This window comes from Aplidium turbinatum, chromosome 11, assembly GCF_918807975.1.
Source record: "Aplidium turbinatum chromosome 11, kaAplTurb1.1, whole genome shotgun sequence".
Lineage (NCBI taxonomy): Eukaryota > Metazoa > Chordata > Ascidiacea > Aplousobranchia > Polyclinidae > Aplidium > Aplidium turbinatum.
In genome coordinates, this window is record NC_137482.1 from 25,858,713 (window position 1) to 25,881,313 (window position 22,601).

The 22,601-nt window shown below is 38.5% G+C and overlaps 1 protein-coding gene across 1 annotated transcript in view; it reads right to left on the minus strand.

The window, feature by feature from the left end:
* Positions 1 to 22,601, minus strand: part of LOC145780005 (laminin subunit alpha-5-like) — a 156,137-nt gene that overhangs the window by 61,784 nt on the left and 71,752 nt on the right. Inside the window, exon 60 of the mRNA XM_082591702.1 lies at positions 1,742 to 1,878. Coding sequence (XP_082447828.1) covers positions 1,742 to 1,878 — 137 coding nt within the window. The remainder of the gene's footprint in view (positions 1 to 1,741; positions 1,879 to 22,601) is intronic.

The following is a 22,601-nucleotide window of genomic DNA, read 5'->3' on the forward strand; positions in this document are numbered from 1 at the left end:
ACTGACAAAGCGTCTCGATGCTTTACCCACAAAGGGAACTGTAAGGCAGTTCTTCCATTCACGTTCGTCCGCTTGAGAGTGCGTAGAGCTGTGTAGAGCTGAGAGTGCGTAGAGCTGAGAGTTTTATACAAAGACAAATTATATAAACAAATTGATGGTGTGGCAATGGGCTCGCCTCTGGGTCCAACGCTTGCTAATTTCTTTTTGGCACATATTGAACAAAGTATTTTTTCTGAAACTGATGTGAACTGCCATCCTAAATTGTACCTACGTTATGTTGACGACGTTTTTGCTATATTTAATGATGATAAATCTTGTATGCAGTTTCTCAACATTCTCAACTCGCAACATCCTAATATAACTTTCACGGTAGAAAAAGCCAACCAGACCATTCCCTTTCTCGATGTCGAAATTAAAATTAATAAAAACAAATTTGACACTTGGGTTTGGCGAAAACCAACCAATACCAACCTCCTTCTCAATTTTAATGCTGTATGTCCTTCAACCTACAAATCTGGATTAATTAAATGCCTGCTCAAGCGAGCACAAGATATTTGCTCTAATTTTGATAATTTTAATGTTGAAGTCAATCGTTTACGGTCTTGTTTTATTGCGAACAACTACCCCACATGGTTTTTCAATAAGGTGCTGAGGGGGTTTTTGGATTCACGTTCTACGCACTCTCAAGCGGACGAACGTGAATGGAAGAACTGCCTTACAGTTCCCTTTGTGGGTAAAGCATCGAGACGCTTTGTCAGTAATATGTCAAGTTTTATCAAAATGAAGTTCAACGTGGATATTGTTCCTGTGTATAAAACGTTCAAAGTTGGCTATTATTTTCAGCTTAAATCTAGGACTCCCTCCTACTTGTGTTCAAATGTCGTGTACAAGTTCACTTGTTCGCATGACGCGAATTGTACATACATCGGTATGTCTACGCGGCATTTGGCCACGAGAGTGAGGGAGCACTTGGATTTAACTAATTTGAAGAGGGCAAAGTGCCATTAAAGATCACATATTCGATTGTCAAACATGTTCAAATAACAAACCATCCTTGGAGTCCTTTAGAATTATGCGTAAATGTTTCACCGAATTCGACACTAAAATCCACGAGGCTTTGCTAATAAAATCATACAATCCTCGCCTCAATACACAGTTGTTTGCCTCAGGTGCTTCTTATCTACTCAACGTCTTTTCTTGATACGTCATATGTTGCGTCTTTGCCTGGTGTAATTTAAACGCCACGTGATGTGCCTTTCTTCTGTTCTGCCGTTTCATTTTGCATTTCGTTTTTCAATTCAGTGTTTAGATCAGTCATTCATTTTCATTGTAGATATGATAAGCAGTTATTTTTTGTTACTTGATAAGGGCTAACGTGTGTATGGCCGAAAACGTTTGTAGCTTATAGTTTATGTTCAATTTTAATCCATTATGTTAAATGCCGTGTGGTTGCTTGGTTGTATATGTCTGTGGCTGAAGAAAGTAACCTCTTTACCAAAATTGTTTTATGGTCACACCTCCAATCCTCAGCTATTAAATGTCCAAGATAGGAAAAAGGTTTTACTTTTTTTATATTTTCATTGTCCTGTTACCTAATTAGGTCTGATTATTTTTGTTCAGATTTTTACCTGTTTTTTATATACATACCGTAACCTACTTAACTACAGTGTGTTAAACTTTTGAAATAAATTGTGTTCTATTGATAAAGCACAATAACGTATTTTCGTCATAATTAAATCACCCGTCATTTCTCTTTACAAACAGAACGGTGTGGTCATGTCCGTCTGCATAGGAACGACGCGATTCCAATTCGCTGTAGCCATCTGTCAAGACCACGCGACCGTTGCGAAGGAAAAGTTTTGACCGGTCGCCATCCACCTGAAACAATGAAAGTCAAGCTAACGTCAGCGCCTAACAGAGAAACAACGTCTCATTTCTCACTCATTATTCCACACTAGAATACTCGACTCCATAGCCGAATCAGCAGTGGTGCCGAAGTAGGGGAGACGGGGGGATATATCCCCATAGGTGTAGGAGTTGGGGGTGCAGGGGGTGCGACCGCACCCCCAAAACTTTTGATTTGTCGAGAATTCGGGAAAAATTGCAGAAAATTCAGGCAGAAAATTTTTGGATATTTTGTCGATTCATCAAAAGCACATTTCTTTTTAGCTTCTTGATTTAAAGAACTAATTAAAACTGCATTTAATTTTTAAAAATGCGTTAATTGACAAGAAATTCAACAATTTGGATGAAAGATTTGCATATCTAATGTCTTTGAGTGACGATAGGCCATAACTCAAGTATGAATACGAACTTCGGGCAAAGAAAATTAGCCAAAAACATTTGGGCACCGTTAGTCAGAATAGTGTGGAACGCATATTTGTTGCAACGTAGTTTCGTAAAACCATCGAAACTCTTATTATATGACTTTTGGGCAAAAAAAAATTAGCCAGTCATTGCTTCGAGGAAAATTTGGGCACAGTTAGTCAGAACAGTGTGGAACACATTATTTGTTGAAACCTAGTTTTGTGTGCGGTAATCTTCGAAACTCATACAGTATGAAATTTGGGCAAAAAAGATTTAAGCCAAAATTGTTTTGAAGAAAATGTGATCACAATTAGTCAGAATAGTGTGCAACTGTGCAATACATATTTGTTGCAACTTGCAACCTAGTTTTGTGTAATCCTCAAATCAATAATAAACTTTGGGCAAACAAAAGTTTGCCAAAATTGTTAATAATTTTGAGCACAATTAGTAAGAACAGGGTGGGATACATATTTGTTACAACTTAATTTTGTGTAACCTTCAAAACTCATATATGACACATAATTACCGGTAATTAAACTCAAATTGTTAGTTTCATCAGAAAGCTTTTTCAATATCATTTTCAACAACCCTACTCCCATGTGGTATATTTATTGCCTGCAAATTTGTGTTGAAAAGATATATATAACCATCCTGGTCTATAATTGAAAATCCTGTCTGTTTGTCAAATGCAAATGCTGGAACAATCCTATACTATTGTTCATCAGCAGTGATTTTCTCATTTTAGCTGACATCTACAAGTGTAGTGTAGTTAACATATTGGCCATGGATAAAAATAGAAAAAGAAGTTACAGAAAAAAAGTTAAATGTGGAAAGCTGTTATTCTCGGATAATGTACATTTAAGAACATTTGAAAGGAAGCATGCCAGTGATCAGAGTATAAGGTTTTCAGGTGTAGATGATCCAAAACAAAGAAAATTGTCATTTCTAGCAAATTCTAGTAAACAAGATGTAAGTGTGACTGTGAGTTCAAGTAAAGAAGTGAGTTTTAACACAGGCTCCACTAATGTATCTCAGAATCAACTTCTGAAAGTCAGTGAGTGGTCTGTGGTAGAAGATTTAGGGTTAATGCCAGTAACTGTTAGCAATGATTTTGTTCCTGTAATTGAAAATGTAGTGTAGTTTTGCAGTTAAAAATGAAAATGTAGTTTTGACACACCATCAATTTTAAGCTATAGGCTGGGTTACCATTCTATGCTTATTTCTAAAAGTTATGCTCATGTTCAAGTACAATGTCTTAGAAAATACTACTGGGCTTGTTTTTTTATGAAACATGCTTATTTTTGAGTTGTGTGCTTAGTTTGTTCATTCTTGTTTATTATTTGTTCATTTTGTTCATTATTTGTTCATTCATTCCTCAGAATATTTTTCATATTTTAGATTTACTGTGTATTTTCATTCAATAAATCAAATTTAAAACTAAGCTATTTCTTTCTTGTATGTTAAATTCTTCTTGCGAATAGCTACTTCTCTTGATGCTAAGCATCAAGAGGCTCATGATAAACTTTTATTCAAAACTGTATCAGCTCAATTTTTTTTTTAAACCCAACAATTTCAATAGAAGCATCACGTAAAAGCTTGCATTAAAGAATTTTTACAAGTATCCCAAAGCAAAGAGCTTTGTTTTGGTGATGGCTATGGGATAATCATTACTGTTGTACAGTTCCTGTCAAAGAAAACAAATGACACAAAAGAGTTTATGCAAAGAAAATGATGTCAGATAATAATGATACACAAATGTACTGCAACGGACTGAAAACTAAATTGTGTTTCTCTTTGTATTGGTCTTAAACCGTTGAAATTTACTTGATGGAAGATCTGTTCATATATTTCTTGACTTTTGTATCAGTGCATTGTTAGTAGCCTAATCATTGGGAGAACATCAGGCTAAGAGTTAGTCTTAGGCTTGACCATAATGTAGGTCTAACCATCTATTGAGAACAGAATTTTTATGTGTGTTGATATCAAAGTTTGCTTTATTTGTTAGTTTTACATATTTTTCAATTTTTCTTTTTTTACATGTGCTAGCTGAAGATGCTATTATTATAGCAAAATTGATTCTTAATAAATTACCTTATCTAAGAGGTTAGATTGTTGAGCAAAAGCCAGCATTTGATGAATGCAAAATAGTAGTACCACCAGCATTATGGCATATGCTTTGAAGGTGAAATGGCAGGGTAACACACCACAGACCAGTTAGACTTCATTAATAACTGTTTCAGACTGTGTTCTATACTCTAAAGCACCTAACACAACAGTAGTTTTTTGAAACTGTAACTTATTCTTTATTATCAATGTATGTTCTATCTGATTTAGGCTGTCTCATATGTAGACTATCTTTCTGCAGATTTAGTGTTTCACATCCATGTAGTAGTAGCAATATTGGAGTAAGTTGCACCTTTATGAAGATGTAGGCTACTGCTAGTACTGCACCACAGCAAGATAAATGTAACTTTAATGGATCTAGGATTGTAGCTATAAAAAAGAAATCACAGGTGTGATGCTTGTTGTATTTGAGTTTGTTCCTGGGTGTCAATGATAAACTGAGACAACTATGTTGTAATGTAATGTTTATTAGTCAGCAGTCAAAATTAATTGTACCTACGTGCAAAAAAAATGTGACGTGTTTTGAGGTGGAGCATATTTCATCACAAATTTTTTTCGGGCACAATTTATCATATTTGGGCAGAATTTCTTTCGCACCCCCTAAAAATATGCTTCTCCTACACCTATGTATATCCCCCCCAATATTTCGGCAGCATTCTCCCCAACAATTTAGAAAAAAATTATTTGCTATGAAGTTGTACTTCGATTTAGTTGTTTGCAAGCATCTCGAATTGCTGTTGTTTTTCTTTTATTGATGTTTAATCACAGTTCTAAATTGTCTTGGATTTGACGCTAGACAATGAAGAACCTTCATTGAAGGTTCTTCATATTAAGGACGAGTTGGACCAGGCCACTCAGGGACGTTGAAAGGGGGGTCTAGGTGGTACTTTTGGACGAGTTGGACCAGGCCACTCAGGGACGTTGATAGGGGGGTCTAGGTGGTGCTTTTGGACCCGGGGCCGGAATATTTAGGGGGCCCTGATTTAAAAGATTTCCCGCGACTTCAAACATTATCAGAGAGAAAACTTTTATTTTGTCTGTTGCGAAAAATAGTATACGGTAGGCTACAAATATATTCAACAACAGACAGGAAGCAGCGAAAGACTATATTAGTCATCGAGTCAGCTGCTTCCTGATATAAAAGAAAAAAATTTACAAAAAAAATGTGCATAGGGCTACAATTTTATTAGGTTATTAACATTTGCAACAAGGGCGATTTAAACTTTGCCAAATTCAAGACGTGAAAAGTTTCTCAAGGTTTTAAATTATGAAGTCTCAAGACAATTAACAAAATGAAACTGTAATGTCATAAAAGAATGACTCAGAGAGGCAAAAAGTGACAATAAACCGGCTCATTGTGACCACATGAACTCAGGAAAACAAAATAATAAAAAGTGAGATACAATTAGGCGTAATAAAAAAACAAAACATAGGTGCTATTTACTTTTTGAGATAGTTGGCTTCATCAAATTCAATTCAAAATTTCAAATGCTTTATGAAAATCACAAATAAAACAAGTTTTAGCAATTGAAATCGATTTGCAATGTCACCAAAAGGTAGCCTTAAGCGATAAAAAGTTAAAAACTAGTATTTAAAAGCAAATTAAGAAGAAAGATTATTATTATTGTAACAGTTTGCAGTTGTTTGCACAAAAAATTAAGGCTACAAAAAAGCAGTTTCGAAGATACGAATTTCAGTACATTATAATTGATCTCAGCACGTCTGGCAACACTACTTTCAAAAAACAGTGAGGCTAGGTCAGGCCTGGCCAACCCGCGGCTCGCGAGTCGCATGGGGATCTTTGCCCGATTGCGGCTCTTTCGTTCATATTGTATTTGTGTTTTTTTAGGAATTAGCAACAAGAAAACATAGAGACTTAGCTTTATTACCGAAAAATGCCCAAGAAAACATGATCTTATCCTTTTGCTATGCCACCAGACAACACCATTTTACAGGAATATTTATACCCACATTTTTGTTGAAAATGCTCTCAGAATGCACCAAATTCAAAGCAATTTTTCAAAAAATTCTGGGGGAGGCCCCCCAGACCCCCGCCGCTGGGTGTCGCCTTTGGCAAAGACGCTGTCGGGCTTCGCCCGCCGGCCGTCAAACCCCCCCCCCCTTTCTAAATTCCTGGCCACGTTACTGCCAATGTGCATCATGTGGCTCTTTGAGGTTAACACAGTAAGAAATGAGGCTCCTAGTCTCTGACTGGTTGGCCACCTCTGGGCTAGGTGCTGCACTCAACCTTTGTTTAATGACATTTTCAATTCAATTCATTTATTTTTCTTTGTCGGAAAACAACAGCAATGATAAAGTTACCAATAGTTTACAGGAAAGCCAGATATAAATAACTGGGGGAAACCGCGGGCCGCACGTTTATTCAACATATGATTTCTAGTAGTTGCAGGCACAACAAAGTAGCTTTTTTGTTATTCATGTTATTCTTATGGCATTATAAGAGGTTATCTCCTTGCAGAAACAGTAAGTTAAAACGCATAAATTTCTGAAGAAAACTGCTATTCAAATTTATTGTCACGCCATCTTTAAACGAGTTCAGTGAGAAGTTTGCAGTTGGCTTTTTTTCCTGACGGCTTTTTCCAAATTTACTTTAATGGAAGTGCTCGCAATACGAAGTCCATTTTCCAAGTGTTCGTCTGTCGGAACCGATCGATAGGGAGATTTCATGACGCCCATTTAAAAAAAAATTGTTCGCACAACTACGTTGAGCTAAAAAGAGCCATTTTTGAAGCAATGGATTTTTTCAAATGTGGAAAGTCATCTTGGTTGAGATGTTTTCGATAAAAATCGCCAAGATGCATTTCTAAATAAGACTTTGCTTTCAAATCCGTTTTCTCTTGAAGATCGATTAGTTCAAGTTGCATATCAGCTGGTGCTTTGTCAATATCTGTATCGATTGGCGAAGAGAATATACCAAACAAATATTCACGAGATTTGAAGTCCTTGAAACGAGACAAACTTCATAAAACAATTTTTCAAATTTAGTTTTCTTCTCAGGATGCATTCCATAGTCTCTCAAAGTTGGAAAGTGGAAAAGATTTCCTGTCTGTATGTGAGCTTTCCGAAGTTGTAATTTGTTCATAAAGCCTTTTATGTGACCATACATTTTTACGTTCCAAATAATTAAACACAATGGATTAGCGGTAGCCAGTGGGAAATTTCTAACATGGTTAACAGAAGGTGCGAAATCTACAATAATCCATTCTACAATGAATTGTTCACACGTACCAGACTAAACTAAATTATAAACAGGTTTCGAGGGCCGCACACAATTCAAAATTGGTACATCTTTGCGGCCGCACAATTTTTCTTCGCGAGCCGCATTTGGCCCGCGGGCCGCACGTTGCACACCCCTGGTTTACGGGAATAAAACCAACAAAAGGAAACGGCGGCAAAACCAAAGAAGTTTAAAACGTGCATGCGATGTAAATTTAAAGGATACGTCGATGAAAGTAAAGTTAAGCACGGCCACCAAACAGGGGCAAGATTACGAAAAAAGGGCACTTTTGTTTACTAAAAGCAGCACTAAAAGGCCTGCCGCCATGGCCGCTAAGTAGTGCTTGGATGACCACCGGTGCTACCTCCTCAATCGGCCAAGTTTGGCCGCCGGTCTCTTCTAGCCAATTATTTAATTTCGCAATAGAATGATCGTGGATTAACTGTCGAAAATATGTAATATCAAAGAGTGACGCAAAATTAGGTCAACGCGTCATAATCGCCACTGTTGCATTGTGCAGGAATATTTGTTATTGATGGAATGTATCCATCTGCGATCACCAGCGCTGTAAGTCTTGTTTGTAATTCCCGACGTTTATTTTAACAAAGTGTTAATCCGAAATGCTAATTTACATCGGCTGGCAATATTGTCATTTTTATGTCGATTCGATGTTGTCGGAGATTAAAAATGAGAACTAGGTTAGTTGACATCCGACGGGAAAACCTTTTTTGATCATATTTTGCAAAAATTATGCTTCTTTTAGTAATGTCCTTCACATCATCGAAATACTTATTTTATTACCTTGCCGTCATTGTCAACACATGTCGAACGTTATTTTTCGTTGCTAAACAGAATTCTATGGGAGTGGCGAACTTCTTTAAAATCAGCCACATTGGAGACACTCGTGCGAGTGTCGTTAGACGGTTATAGATGGTCCCGCAGTACTGGATTACAATCCCGATAAAGCAGTTATTGCGTGGTGCAACGATTCTATTGTAGGACGTCGCCCAGGCCCAGACTTCAACAACGCGAAGTGATCATTTTTGCATTGTTTCAAGTTTAATTCTATTTAGGCCTACTTGTGCTATCGTTATTTTTATTTTGTATTTTGGCCTCCAAGCACGCAGATTTGACCGCCGAGAAGGAGCTCCCGGTAGGCCACATGGCTGCCGAAAAAAAAACGAGTTTTAAGGCCTGTACTGAAGCGAATAGCAGAAATTGTTATATTGCAAAATGTGCAGTAGCTTACATGAATTTAAAAGGGCACCATTGCCCCCTTTGCCCCTCCATCTGCAGAAAAATTGAGGGCAGGGGGGCGGCCGCCCTCCCTGCCCCCCCCCCCCGCTTCCAGAGCCCCTGCCACCAAACCTAACAGTTTAAAATAGATGAATTAATTGAAAAAATCAGTTGGTTCCACATACAGTAACTGAAGGTGTGACAGTTGATGAAGTCATGTGGGGACGACTGAACCTTACAACCAATACAAAAAATAGAAAAATCAAAAATACGAGCATTTAATAAACGTGCGGTGAGTTTATACAAAAACTATATACGGCGTTTCGTTTGTAAATAAAAAGAACTGTTCGCAGCAACGACAGTGGTGTAGTTTTAAAACAGAAATCGATAACTGATGGGTTCAGGAATATACACTAATTATTATTTCAATATTATATTATAGTGATGATCAATGAAAATGGTCTTGATCGCATGCGAGTGACTTCGGTATCGGAGAGGGATGGAGTATCTTGGCGTTTTTCAAATGATTTTCCAACCAAACTGCTGGAGAGTGATGCAGCTTCATTGTTATAGTACCGTTTTAATTTAATGATAAAAATTTAGTATAAAGTTCTATTTTAATAATAATCAATTGCAAATTAGTCTAGAACAGTTTACTTTTAATAAGAGTCAATTTCATTTGTAAGCCGACTTCGTCTTTTTCTACTTGTTGGCTCAGCAAATTTCTAACATTTCTTCGAATCGCATTTTCTTTAACAATTCCTGATGAATTTTGAAAAATTGTTTTCTTCGCGGTAACCACAAACAAATTCTTTTATCAAATTTTTCAACTTGACATGTCTCCACTCTCCAGGCCTTGATTTTTCATTAGTCTATTTTTTTTAAATTGGACATGGAGAGCACAAATTCAGTTGCTGACTTTGAAAAGCGCGGGAAAAAATATCAAAATTATGAAGATCCAGTGATGTACGCGCATACAAAAAATATTGACGTCGTCAGCGTTAACGCAAACGTTCGAAAAACCTTCCATCAATGTAGCCTATAGGCTACTATAATGCCGATTCCTAAAGATCCACCAAGAAAATTAAATCGAAACACGAGTAAACTGAAAGCGATGATTTTAACAGATAGGCTGCACCAGAAAAGCAGTCCTTGTGACTTTAAAGCCACAAGGACTGCAAAGGAATATTGCTCAAAAGCGGAAAATTCAAAAAAGCAGATCTACAAGCTACAACTTAGAGACGGGTGTTTTTGTCTGAATCCATGTCGTCTGATGATGATAGAACAATTTCGCTGCATGACGAAAGTGGTGAGGAACCTGATAAAGCTCCACGAAATATTGACTGTCAATGTTGCATTAATTTGCTCCGACTCATGGATAAATAGCAAGACTGGATACAATGTCGGTGCTCCGGATGTCAGAAATGTGCTCCACACGGTACGGTAGTTCATCAAGCAAGGCCAATAGGCTACTTGTCAAAAAACTGGGCACACGAAGCTTGTACAAATACCAGTATGACAATATTTTTTTGTAGTGAATGTGCACAGTAGTGTGACATGATAAAAAATGTTTCAATGTGTTTATCATTAAGGACTGTAGTTTATGAGCCGATAGTCCTTACGTACTGCTGCCCTAATTTTGTTGTACTTGTACCGTACTGTAATTGATGCGTACAGCTGGTGGCGTAGCCGAGGGGCGGTCCACTGCCCCCCTTAAACTTCCATAAAAATAATTCCTTCTGTAATGCGCCAGTTTGAGGGTAATTTTTTTAACACTCTCCCCTTATAGCCTATTTTTCGATAGCAACGCCACTGGTTGCTAATGTTCGTTGTCTTCACAAACCTCGCGAAATCGTTTCAAAAAGGTAAAAGCACCTTCGTGCAAAGTTTCCTATTCAATGATACTCACTGTTTTCAGTACCGGTAGTATAAATTTCTGTTCGTTCAGTGTTCACTGTAATTTCATTTCAAGTTACAATACGCAGTTTAAACATGTTTTGATTGTTTATTTGCAAGATGTTTAAGAGAAGAGTTTATTGTGTTTTATGCAGATTGAGCTCTTTTTTGGGATATCTTTTGGAAGTGAAATAATGGTGGATCAACCGTGAACAACGGGTGGCTCAACCGTGAAATTTAGGGTATCATTTGAGCCGGCTGAGGGTCAATTTCAAAATGCCAATAAATGATATGAATCGGGGTCAGTCGCAAACACAAACATGCTCACAAGAACTGCATAAGACTGAAATTTATCATGATGGATTCGGATTTTTGGTAAAGTTTGTCGTTAAATTTTTATTGCAAAAGCATCGATTTCTGGCTCAACTAATTAGACCATCCCCTATGGTTCTTATGGAAATACATTTTCAAAAATGTAGCTTGCATGGCATTTTCATCTAAAAAGATTCCCGACTCCTGTATTAAACTATACACCACCTCCGAGATTGTGAGTAATGCTGCGTTTTTGAAAGTATATTTGCAAAGACAAAATTTGGGCAAACTTTGCTGGCCCCCCAAAATGTTTTACTTTCCTACGGTTATGCTTATACAACCAATAAATGAATATATAGCCTACCAGTATCTTAAAGTTTGCATATTATTTAAACTTAAACATGATTTGAAAACTTCTACAGTAGGGTATGCAGACCTGTTAAAACTTCAAACATTTTCAAACTTTTTAGCTACTCGCATTGTTTGCCGCCCCGATAGCTCAGTTGGTTAGCTGGTGAACGAGGAAGCTTCAAGATCAAGCTGCGCTGGTTCGACTCTCGGGGTGTGCGCTCAAGCAACGCTTTCTAAGGACTGCTCTCCATTTAGCAGCACCTAACGGAAATAATAATTCCTTGGCAACAAGACTAACTTGTTGCCAGGCGAATGCCCTCCTGCCCTCAATTTTTTGTGGATGGGGGGGGCAGGGGGGCAATGGTGCCCTTCTAAGGTAATGTAAACTACTGCACATTTTGCAATATAACAATTTCTGCTATTCGCTTTTAGCCTAATTATAATCTTTAATTTTTGCCTCAAAATAATATTCACGACACAAAATTCTGTATCACAGTAGGTTAGGCCTACATCATTATAACATAGTATAATGCCCTTCCGTACCATTGTTCTTTGTATACCGGACACTTGTATCATTGCTCGATAATGAGCTGATAGATGAGTATTATCGCTATATCTTATCTTAAAACTTAAAAAAAAGGCTTTTCAGCAATAAAAGTGCCCTTTTTTTTATAATCCTGCCCCCCCCCCAGTCAAAAACCGTTCCGACGCCTCTGTTTATATGTGGTTTTGCCTACTTTTACCATGCCACAGGAGATACTTGTATAACCGAATGGTGAGTGTGATGGTTCTACGTTCGATAGGGCTGGTTCCACACCACTCTAAAGCATGTAAACTTTGGCAAGATTCTTAGAGCGGACACGAAAATTGGCTTCCTTTCCATCGACTTGATATAAGTCTTCAACTGTCAAGCGTAAGCTTGGTTACGAATAGAAAAGCAGATTTGCGAGAAAATTACGTTTTTTGCAAATACACCTGTACGACACTGCTGTGCTTTCATTGGTAGTTTTTCGTGAAGCTGAACAGCTAACATGTTGTTTTTCGTTTGGACTGCATATAGCCTACCCAACGAGTTTTTCTGTAGGTTAATCTGCCCAAAAACGTTTCAATAAACGTAGGGTGACATGTCAAATTATGGCTACCTGCAGGGGCGCCGGAAGCGGGAGGGCAGGGGGGCGGATGCTCCCCCTGCCCTCAATTTTTCTGTGGATGGGGGGGCAGGGGGGCAATGGTGCCCTTCTAAGGTAATGTAAACTACTGCACATTTTGCAATATAACAATTTCTGCTATTCGCTTTTAGCCTAATTATAATCTTTATAATCTTTTTGAACCAACAATTTGCGTGTACTGCAATGATAACAAAATTGAACAGGTTCAAAAATTTAATTATTTGGGCTCAATACTGAATCCAAGCATCCGATGTGAAGAAGAAATTAGACGACGCACTGCATTATCAAAGTCAAGTTTCAACACCATGGCAAAAAGCTAGATCGAAGACTCTCCAAAACCTTAAAAATTCGTTTGTTGTTTGGTCAATTTTGATGTAGGCTACGGATGTGAAACCTGGACGCTAACGGCAAAAACCCGAAAAAAAACTTGAAGCTGCAGAAATGTGGTTTTACCGAAGAATTCTCAAAATTCCATGGACAGCTTTTCGAACCAACAGAGCAGTTCTCCAACAGATGGGCTAGGAGCAGCTGATAATGAGATCTTTAGAAATGTGGCAGCTGAAGTTCTTGGGTCACATCATAAGGAAAGGCGAACTTGAAGATTTATCTTTGGAAGGTGGAAAAATACTAGGAAAACGATCAAGAAGAGCTCAAAGATTCACATTTTCGCACAATTTTCAACCACAATTCAAACCCAAAAATTCCTAAACAAGGAATCCCTGCAAAAACCCTGCTAAAATTTGGCAAGACGCACGATAGATCGATCAAACTGGAGCATCATTGTACATCGAGGGCTGTATCAGCCATGATACCTACAGAGAGAATGATAATAATCTTTCATTTTTGCCTCAAAATAATATTCACGACACAAAATCTGTATCACAGTAGGTTACATCATTATAACATAGCATGATGCCCTTTCGTGCCATTGTTCTGTGTATACCGGACACTTGCTGTATCATTACTCATAATAATGAGCTGATAGATGAGCATTAGGCTATCGGCAGACGATCGGTGAGGGAAAGCAAGGAAAGCAGTGCTTACCTGAGCGAAAACTATGCAAAATATAATGACTGAATTCTAGGTTTAACTTCTTATTATTTTTATCAAGTCTATTTTAACTTGAAAATTACTGTGTTTGTGACTAGAATTACTCGTAACGCTTGTGAGTAGTCTAAGTCCTCACCAAACCGCATGTCTTGCCTATAAATGCCAATTAACGCAAACGCTCCTGTCAGAAACAACCACTGAGGCTTCAGGGAAATCAACTTTCAAAGTTGCTTTCCCCACGTTCAAAAACGTCAAAAAACGTCTTCATTTTATCCAATCTTTACTCGTTTTGCAAAACGTCACCAGCTGCTTAGCCAATCAGATGTGTTATGGTTAGAGTGACTTTCCCAGTGACGTCAATGCGTACAATCGCTAGACTAACTGGTCATACGCACAGAATGGTCTCTCGTCACGGTACAGAGCACAGCATCCTAGGGGCGAAAAGATTGTTGCTGTTTTTTGATGTCTCCTCGCTATGTACTTTATAGCCTACTAGCTTTCATAGTCATGCCTTTGCCCTTTTTACAGCGTTGATATAACGTTACTTCGCCAATGAACGTTCAGGTGCGGATGCAATATTTAGTTCGTTAAGCTTCTATACGCAGGAGGCAAACTTATCCAGCTTTTTGTACAAATTGCTTGCGGTTGTAATGTTTAGGCCTAAGTGTTAGTTTTTGCAGTGTAGGCCTAACTGAATATCTGAGAATGAACATTCATGACGAATCAAATATTTCGACAACTATTATTCCATGTCTAACACTGGATTTTGGTCCTGCAACGTTAAAATTAAGATTGTTCATGACTTCTAAACATTAAATGGATGTATGATCACGACATAGGCGAAGCACAATTTGACAGATTTTTAGTTTTGATTTGTTTTGGAAATGCTCTCAGAGCGCACCAAATTGGAAGTGTTTATCAAAAATTTCTGGGGGAGGCCCCCCAGACCCCCCCGCTGGAAGTGTTGCCTTCGGGCTTCGCCCGACGGTTACGCCCTTCGTGCCTACTACCTTCCTGCAGAATATTTCCAAGTTGCTTTACAAACGGTTTAAGCCAGGGGTGTGCAACCTTTATTACAGGAGGGCCACATATAAATTTCTGGGTGAAACCGCGGGCCGCACGTTTATTTAACATATGATTTCTAGTAGCATAGTTGCAGGCACAAAAAAGTAGTTTGTTTGTTATTCATGTTATTCTTATGGCATTATTAGGGGTTATCTCCTTGCAGAAATAATAAGTTAGGACGCATAAATTTCTGAAGAAAACTGCTATTGAAATTTATTGTCATACCGACTACGAGTTCAGTGAGAAATTTGCAGCCGGCTTCTATTCCCGACGACTTTTTCAAATTTACTTTAATGGAAGTGCTCGCAATTCGAAGTCCATTTTCCAGGTGTTCACTGGTCAGAACCGATCCATGAGGATATTTTATGACGCCCATTTTAGAAAAACATTGTTCGCACAAATACGTTGAGCCAAAAAGAGCCATTTTTGAAGTCATGAATTTTTTCAAATGTGGAAAGTCATCTTGGTTGAGATGTTTTTGGTAAAAATAAAAAAATTGACGACTTATTTCCGCAGTTCGTAAAATCGTCGCAACATGCAGCCCTTGCTTAATCAACGCACCTCGGAAAAGTAAAGTAGATCTTTATGTGTCGTGTTGAGATCATCCAGAAACTTTTGAAACTGACGATGGTTGAGCCCTCGTGCTCGAATGAAATTTACTGCCTAACCGGGCTCAAAACGTGTTTGAACTTCAAGGATTTTGCGCACAAATTTTGCTGGTGAATAATACAATGAAAAATTGCTATGTCATCATCGATTTTTCTCTCCTTCAAGGCAGACTTCAAGAGACCTTTGAATCCAATGCCAGTTCCGGACATGGATCAAGCACCATCAGTTACGATTCCGCATAAGCTGGACAAGTCCAGTTCTAACTTCTCAAAAGCATCAATTATTTCAGTAAAGACGTCAGCACCAGTTGTCGTGCCCTTCATTGACTGTAGTGACAGAAGCTCTTCCGTTTCGTTCAAGTCTTTGTCCACTGGCATACGAAGCCGAGCAACGTGATCAAGTTTAACATCTTCAAGTTTATTACATTTACATAAACTTAAGCAGTTACCTTTGATTCTCGTGGAGCCTATATCGTTGAGTTTGAGCTAGTCAGAAGTACTGTGCAGTTTTTGTCTTTTTCTGTTAATACATTTAGTTAACCATTGTATTTTTTTCAGATGTAGTTAATTTGTATGTATATTATTCCTGAAGAGGACATCTTGTGATGTCGAAAACGTTCGATACTTAATTTGTTGCGTAGTTTTATGTTTATGTACAGTAAATGTAATAAACTTGAAGATGTTAAACTTGATCACGTTGCTCGGCTTCGTATGCCTATGGTTCAACAAGACAAACTCTCTACCGAAGCTCTATCTTTGTCCACTCCTTTATACATATATCGCCATCTGTGTTGTGTCCTTCTGGTCCGTACTTCCATCGATCGCAAAACTCCATGAAACAAGCAAGATCATCGATAGGCCTACACCTCGCTATCGTCCACCGTGACAGACTTATTTTCTCAAACTCACTCTTCATTTTAGGGCACATTTCTTCTGCGACCTCAATAAGACACTGCTTCACAAAATTACCGTCAGAATACGGTTTTATAGTTTGAGCTGTTTCCTGTGCAATTCTGTGCCTCTGATCTAAATAATTCGTTTTAAATAATTAAATACAATCGGATTAGCGGTGGCTGCTGGGAGATTTCTAAAATGGTTAACAGAAGGTGCGAAATGTAACCTGCAATAATCCACTGTAATGAATTGTTTGCACGTACCAGACTAAACTAAATTATAAACACATTTCGCCGGCCGCACACAGTTCAAAATTGGCACATCTTCGCGGGCCGCACAATTTTTTTTCGCGTGCCGCAAGTTGCACACCCCTGGTTTGCAGTGGTGGGCACTAGTTACTTTCAAAGTAACTGAGTTACAGTTACAGTTACTTCGCTCAAAAAGTAACTAGTTTCAGTTACAGTTACCGTTTTTTTAAAAGTAACTAGTTACAGTTACAGTTACTAGTTACAGTTACTTTAAAAAAAATGGTTGCATATGAGTAGACCTAGTGATCTACAACTTTTCTTCTTTGCATGAAGTACAAGTTGAAAAATACATGATAAAGGGCAAGATGATACTTTGTTCGTAGCTGTTGCCTAACTACAAAACAGCGATCACTCTGCTAGCTGTCCGCATACTATAATGCTTCTAAGAATCCATAATCTAACCCCAAAACGTCCGCCTACCGAATATGAAACAATAAAAAATCGAAAAAATGACATGCACAGGACCAGTGGCGTACGCAGGGGGGGGGGGGGCCATTGGGCCATGGCCCCCCCCCCTTAAAAATGGTTTAGTAGTTAACGACGTAGATTAAGGCATTTAATGTGTTTTGCATTGCTCTGTCAAAGCAATCACTGTAACAATGTTGTTTTATAGACTAAGCCAATACCAAATACATGGCCCAATCCACCTACCCCACCCCAGGTATGCCAATGTAGAATAGTGTTCTGTAAGCGTATTATAGTGATTAGTGAGAGAAATGGATAAAGTCTAAACTAAAACCATACTGGAATATTATGAAGACGTCTGGGATATCAATGGCCAGTGGCGTAGCCAAGGGGGGGAGGGGGTTGCAACCCCCCCTTTGGCACGCGTGTGACGTCACAATATTGGGAATGATGCTTTCAGTCTCTTTATGCGAATGATGCTTTCAGTCTAAAAAAAACTTGCCTAATTTTAAACAAAACTGCATTAAAAGAGCGAGTTTTGCCAATACCAAACATTTAAACATCTCAGCCAGGAATTAACAACAAGAAAACATAGATACTTAGCTTTTTTCCGAAAAATGTCGAAGAAAACATGATCTTATCCTTTTGCTATGCCACCTGACAGCACCATTTTACAGGAATATTTATACCCACATTTTTGTTGAAAATGCTCTCAGAATGCACCAAATTCAAAGTAGTTTTTCAAAATTTTCTGGGGGAGGCCCCCCAGACCCCTCGCCGCTGGGTGTCGTCTTAAGCAAAAACGCCGTCGGGCTCCGCCCGCCGGTCGTCAAAGCTTTCAAAATTCCTGGCTACGCTACTCTCAATGGCCCCCCCCTTGAGAAAATCCTGCGTACGCCACTGCACAGGACATTCCGTGCTGAAAAGCAGTAGGGCGTGTCAATATTTTTATATAACGGGTATTTAAAATGAACGAAAAGGCACAGCATCAATTTCTTTTCAGAAACATCCCCACTTCAAAATGTTGATCGCTAAGCCCAGCTCGCTTTGGCTTCAAAATGTCCTTTCCAAGGGAGAGCAGTCTTTCAACAGCAGCACTAGAGGGGATAGGGGTATTAGCCTACATTGCAAGAACAAACGCCTCATGGCGTCATTGGGGAATGCATCAGACGTAACCGCCTTTGTTGGGTTACGTTCGAGAAATTCATTTAAAATTTTTGCAGCACTCGCTTCCTTTTTTTTGTGTTTTCAAATAACGGAGCAAAAAAGTCATCTGTTTCATGCCTGTCAACATCAGTGTCACTGTTGCTTACTGCATTGTCGATGTTGAAATTGCTGTGGTCCTGTAATAGGTTAACTATTTAGAGATGTAGAGCCGTCTTAATTTCTTCACCCTTGCAAAGCCAAGAAAGTTGGAATTGTGGGTGAAACGCAGCAGCTAGCTGGCAGTCACTATCATCAAAAACATGGCCAAATCTGTTTTCCAAAGATTCCGACAATCGAGTAAGTAATGGCAGGCACACAGCCACCTTGTTGCTGTTTCGAAGTTCTTATAGTCTTTTCCTCGTCATACCCATATAGGCCTTCTCTTCTGATTGCAGAATGTCCAAAGGTTGGCATATTGGTCGCATTACCAGTGGGGTTTGTTTCAGTCTCAGATACAGTACTTTAGACAGAAACTTATCCATTTCGACGACTGAGTAGCCTACTGACTACCTTGTCTACCTGTGTTCAAAGCTATATAACCACAATCTATAAAAAAAAGAATCGCTTTACAAAAAAGAAGAACCTGAAATTTCTAAAAACAGACAGCTTAGTGGGGAAACAAACAAAGGATTGTGGCGTCACAGACATCAATCCTTATAGAACACTGCGAAATCCTATCTCACAGCTTACGCGGCCCCCTTTCTGTCGCTGGTACACCGCAAAATCCTATCTCGTAGTTTACACAGCTCCTTTCTGTACACAACCTCGCTTCTTGTCTCGAATGCCTATAATCTCTTCCAAACAAATAATTTGACCACTACAAATAAACTGCCATAAACTGATAAACAAACGACCAATTTTTGTTCGGGAAATCAAGTAACTGTAACTAGTAACTGTTGAAAAACGCTAAAATAGTAGCTAGTTACTGCTTATCGTTACTTTTCCAAAAAAGTAACGAAGTTACAGTTACTCAAAAAGTAACTAGTTACTTTTTTAACTAGTTACTGCCCACCTTTGGGTTTAAGCCACCGAACGTCACTGATTATCGCTATATCATCTTAAAACTTTAAAAAAAATGGCCTTTCAGCAACAAAAGTGCCCTTTTTTCATAACCTGCTCCCCCAGTCAAAAATCGTTTCGGCGCCCCTGGCTACCAGTAGGCTACTGCTCATGTTGATAATTAACGATTTGTGCGACTTTGACCTGGTCGATCTCATGAGGTTGATTACTTACAAAGTAGATCTTAGGTCTAAAAGATTGGGCACCCCTGCATTTGGGTTTGAGAACTGAATCCCGGTTTCGGGAATTTCCTGTTAATAGTTTTTGATTTTCCGTTTTTCTCAAGTAAAATTCCCGTTTTTAACCAAAATGCCAGGATGAGAACAATTAAATCCAGCAGATTTACAATATAGCCTTACTGAAAGGCTATTATTTCATGTTATTAGGCATAAGCCGGCTTCAAGCCATGATAAAGCAAGAGGTGAAATTACTGAAAGCTATCGGATAAAGACCAAGCAAACTGGAGCAGCTTTTTAATGCTTCATTGAACAATGAACATCCTACCAACTTCAGTGGAAGCAGAAGGAGCATTTTCTGCAGCAACATTGTTTGCTACGAAGCTGCGATTACGCTGAGTGACAAATCTGTCAGTGCCTTGTGTTTTTAACGCAGTCATTACATACAAAATAAAATAAGCTTCGATGCATTTTTTTTGTTTTGGTGATTCGATATAGCCTACTACGCCCTGTTGTTTTATTTACACATTGTTTTTTACTGTTAGCCTATCAGTAGGCTACCGGTAAAATCTCAGAGCAGCGGTATAGCCCAGTATCCACACAGTAGCCTATTATTTAGCCTACAGGCTATTTCTGGTAGGCTATATTTTCCCCCAAAGTTTACAGCGTAGGTTATACAGGTCTACTGGCGAATTGAATGCTCAGTAGCCTACTTCGTCCCTATGCCGTACTGCAGGCTAATTTCAATAGTTAGTCTTCCCAAACCAGTTTGCCAAATTACATGGAAATCAAGAATCTCTGGAAGAAGAACGCACATATCTTCAATTTTATCTCTTTCTAGTATTTCGTTCTTATCGTATGAGTTTATCATGTTTTAGCAACGTAGACTTCGGAAGGCGTTGCGTTTCTGTATTTGTAGCCTAGCCGGTGAAAAACTCATCAAGCGGTTTTGTTAAGGAGCTGTTGAAGGTTTTGTTTGAAGCAAGCAAAGGTGGGATAGCGTAACGGATAAGGCACCAGATATAACTAAACCATTAATAATAAAATTTGATCTAAATATTTATTGTTTACTGAAATTGCAAGCACAAAAGGGATGTAGCCTACACAGAGAACAGGACTTCTGCTGGGACTGGTAAATACCTGACCAAGTGACTAATTAAACGAAAACAAACTCTAGGCACTTGTTGTGAATAACATAAAACATGGCGCAAAACAGAGGAAATGAATGAAAAGGTCAGTGAAATAAAAAAAGGTTTTGCATGACAAATTTCGGTGAAAATATGACGTCATTTTGTATCTTGCAGGTCAAAAAGTTGCAAACTAGCCTGTGCCACTGAGCGAGCGACCTTCGTTACGCTGGTCCAACAATGGAAGCGTTTAGACTCCCTAGTACCGCCAGAATGTCATTCAGCATGGTTTGGTTTTCAATCGTATGACAAGGAAGAACTTTTTTTTCGTCGAAGGGATCACAAGAGAAACAATGAGGAAAACCGAAGATTCGTTGCTGGTGGCTGTTTATTTTGTATTTTATCCGAACATTATTCTTGAAGCGCCTGAGCAAATTCTTTTGAGGTTGCAACATTAGACCATCTCAAAGTTGATTGGGATTGCTGGATCATTCTCAGTTCAAAACCTCGTAAGTAAACAACCAATTCAGAAGAAGCTTTTCCAGTTTAAACATAAGGATTGGCATAACCGCAAAAGAGCAAAAAATTTCCTTATCTTTGTAGTCAGGGCCGCAAACTTCATGTAGGCCATGTAGGTTCAGGCCCGGATTTAGGGGGGGGCAGAGGGGGCAGTTGCCCCGGGCCCCCCGACTTTTGAAGGGCCCCCCTATGTGGAAAAAAATGTGATTTTTTTTCCTTTTGGCCTTTAAAGTTTCTGCAAAATGCTGTGCAGTACTGGACTGATGCTACTGTAGACGTAGAGATGGTTTTTCGCGCCGTAGGCGCGAAAAAATTTTTTGCACGGGGGCCCCCCGATCTAAAAGTGCCCCGGGCCCCCCATCAGCTAAATCCGGCTCTGTGTAGGTTAAGTGTTTTGAAACGTGTAATACAATTACTAACTGCAAGAGTAAGATATTGTCAAAACTGCTGTAGGCTACATTTAAAGTTCCGGAACAATTTTACATTTTAAGCAAGTACCGAACCAGAAAACGCGCCCAGCGAGGTCTTGACCGCGCAATCCGGCTACTCGGATGAAACCGCGAGTCCAGTTTTCACATAGTTAGTGGAATGTTTCAAAAGTCAACTTCACGAGATTTAGTTCTCCCGTTAGCCGGACAAGGATCCTAACCTAACCAACCTCAAACAAGCAACATTTACCACAAGGATTCCTATTTACAAATCATTTTTATGAAAACACGACTGACTGTGAAAAGTTAAATTTTTACTCGTCGTCAGGCAACGTACAAATGTTACATCACGTGATTACTTGTTTGATGAACCACGATGGTGATGATTGCGGCCACACCGGGCATGAGATAATGCAATCATAACGGTTTCACATCTAATTAAAAAATTAACTTTAAACCAATCGGGCAAAACGTAGAAAACGTTTTCTGCAGTTTTGGACAATGTACAAAGGCGACAATACTAGTGGATTTTTTTTACTCTAAAAGATAAGAAATTTAATGAAGATTTTGAATATGTAAAAATTTTACTGAATTTCAAACGCATTTGTGCAAAAAAAACTAGTTTTTCTTACCCTCAGTACCACTTGCAGAACTTAAGTCCCTTCTAGCATTCAATTTTTAAAATACAATTTGGATTAGAGATTTATTACTTTGCAAGCTTTGTCAGAGATGTTAACTTGAGCTGAGTGTTGGCATTCTTAGCAGTAGGAAGATGCAATGGAAGACTTCGAGGTGGCAGATTTCAGGAGGAATTTTTTGTTATGATGTTGCAAACTAAGTGGCGTTTTCTCAAAATGTTGTTTTTTTGAACAAAAAATGTATCTACTTCTTCATTTCTTGTCCAATCTGCTTCAAATTTTCAGGAAATGTTCACAGCAGCATGAGTATTCTAATACTGGAACAGTTTTTTGAAATTCAAACTAATACCCCTTTAATGAAAAAAAGCAAATAAAAACACCTTGTTTTGAAGTGATATACTTTGTAACACAATATTTTTCGTCATTGATCAGTTAGGAAAAAATCCTCCCATTAAGTTTTATAGGGCAATATACACTGTAAAAAA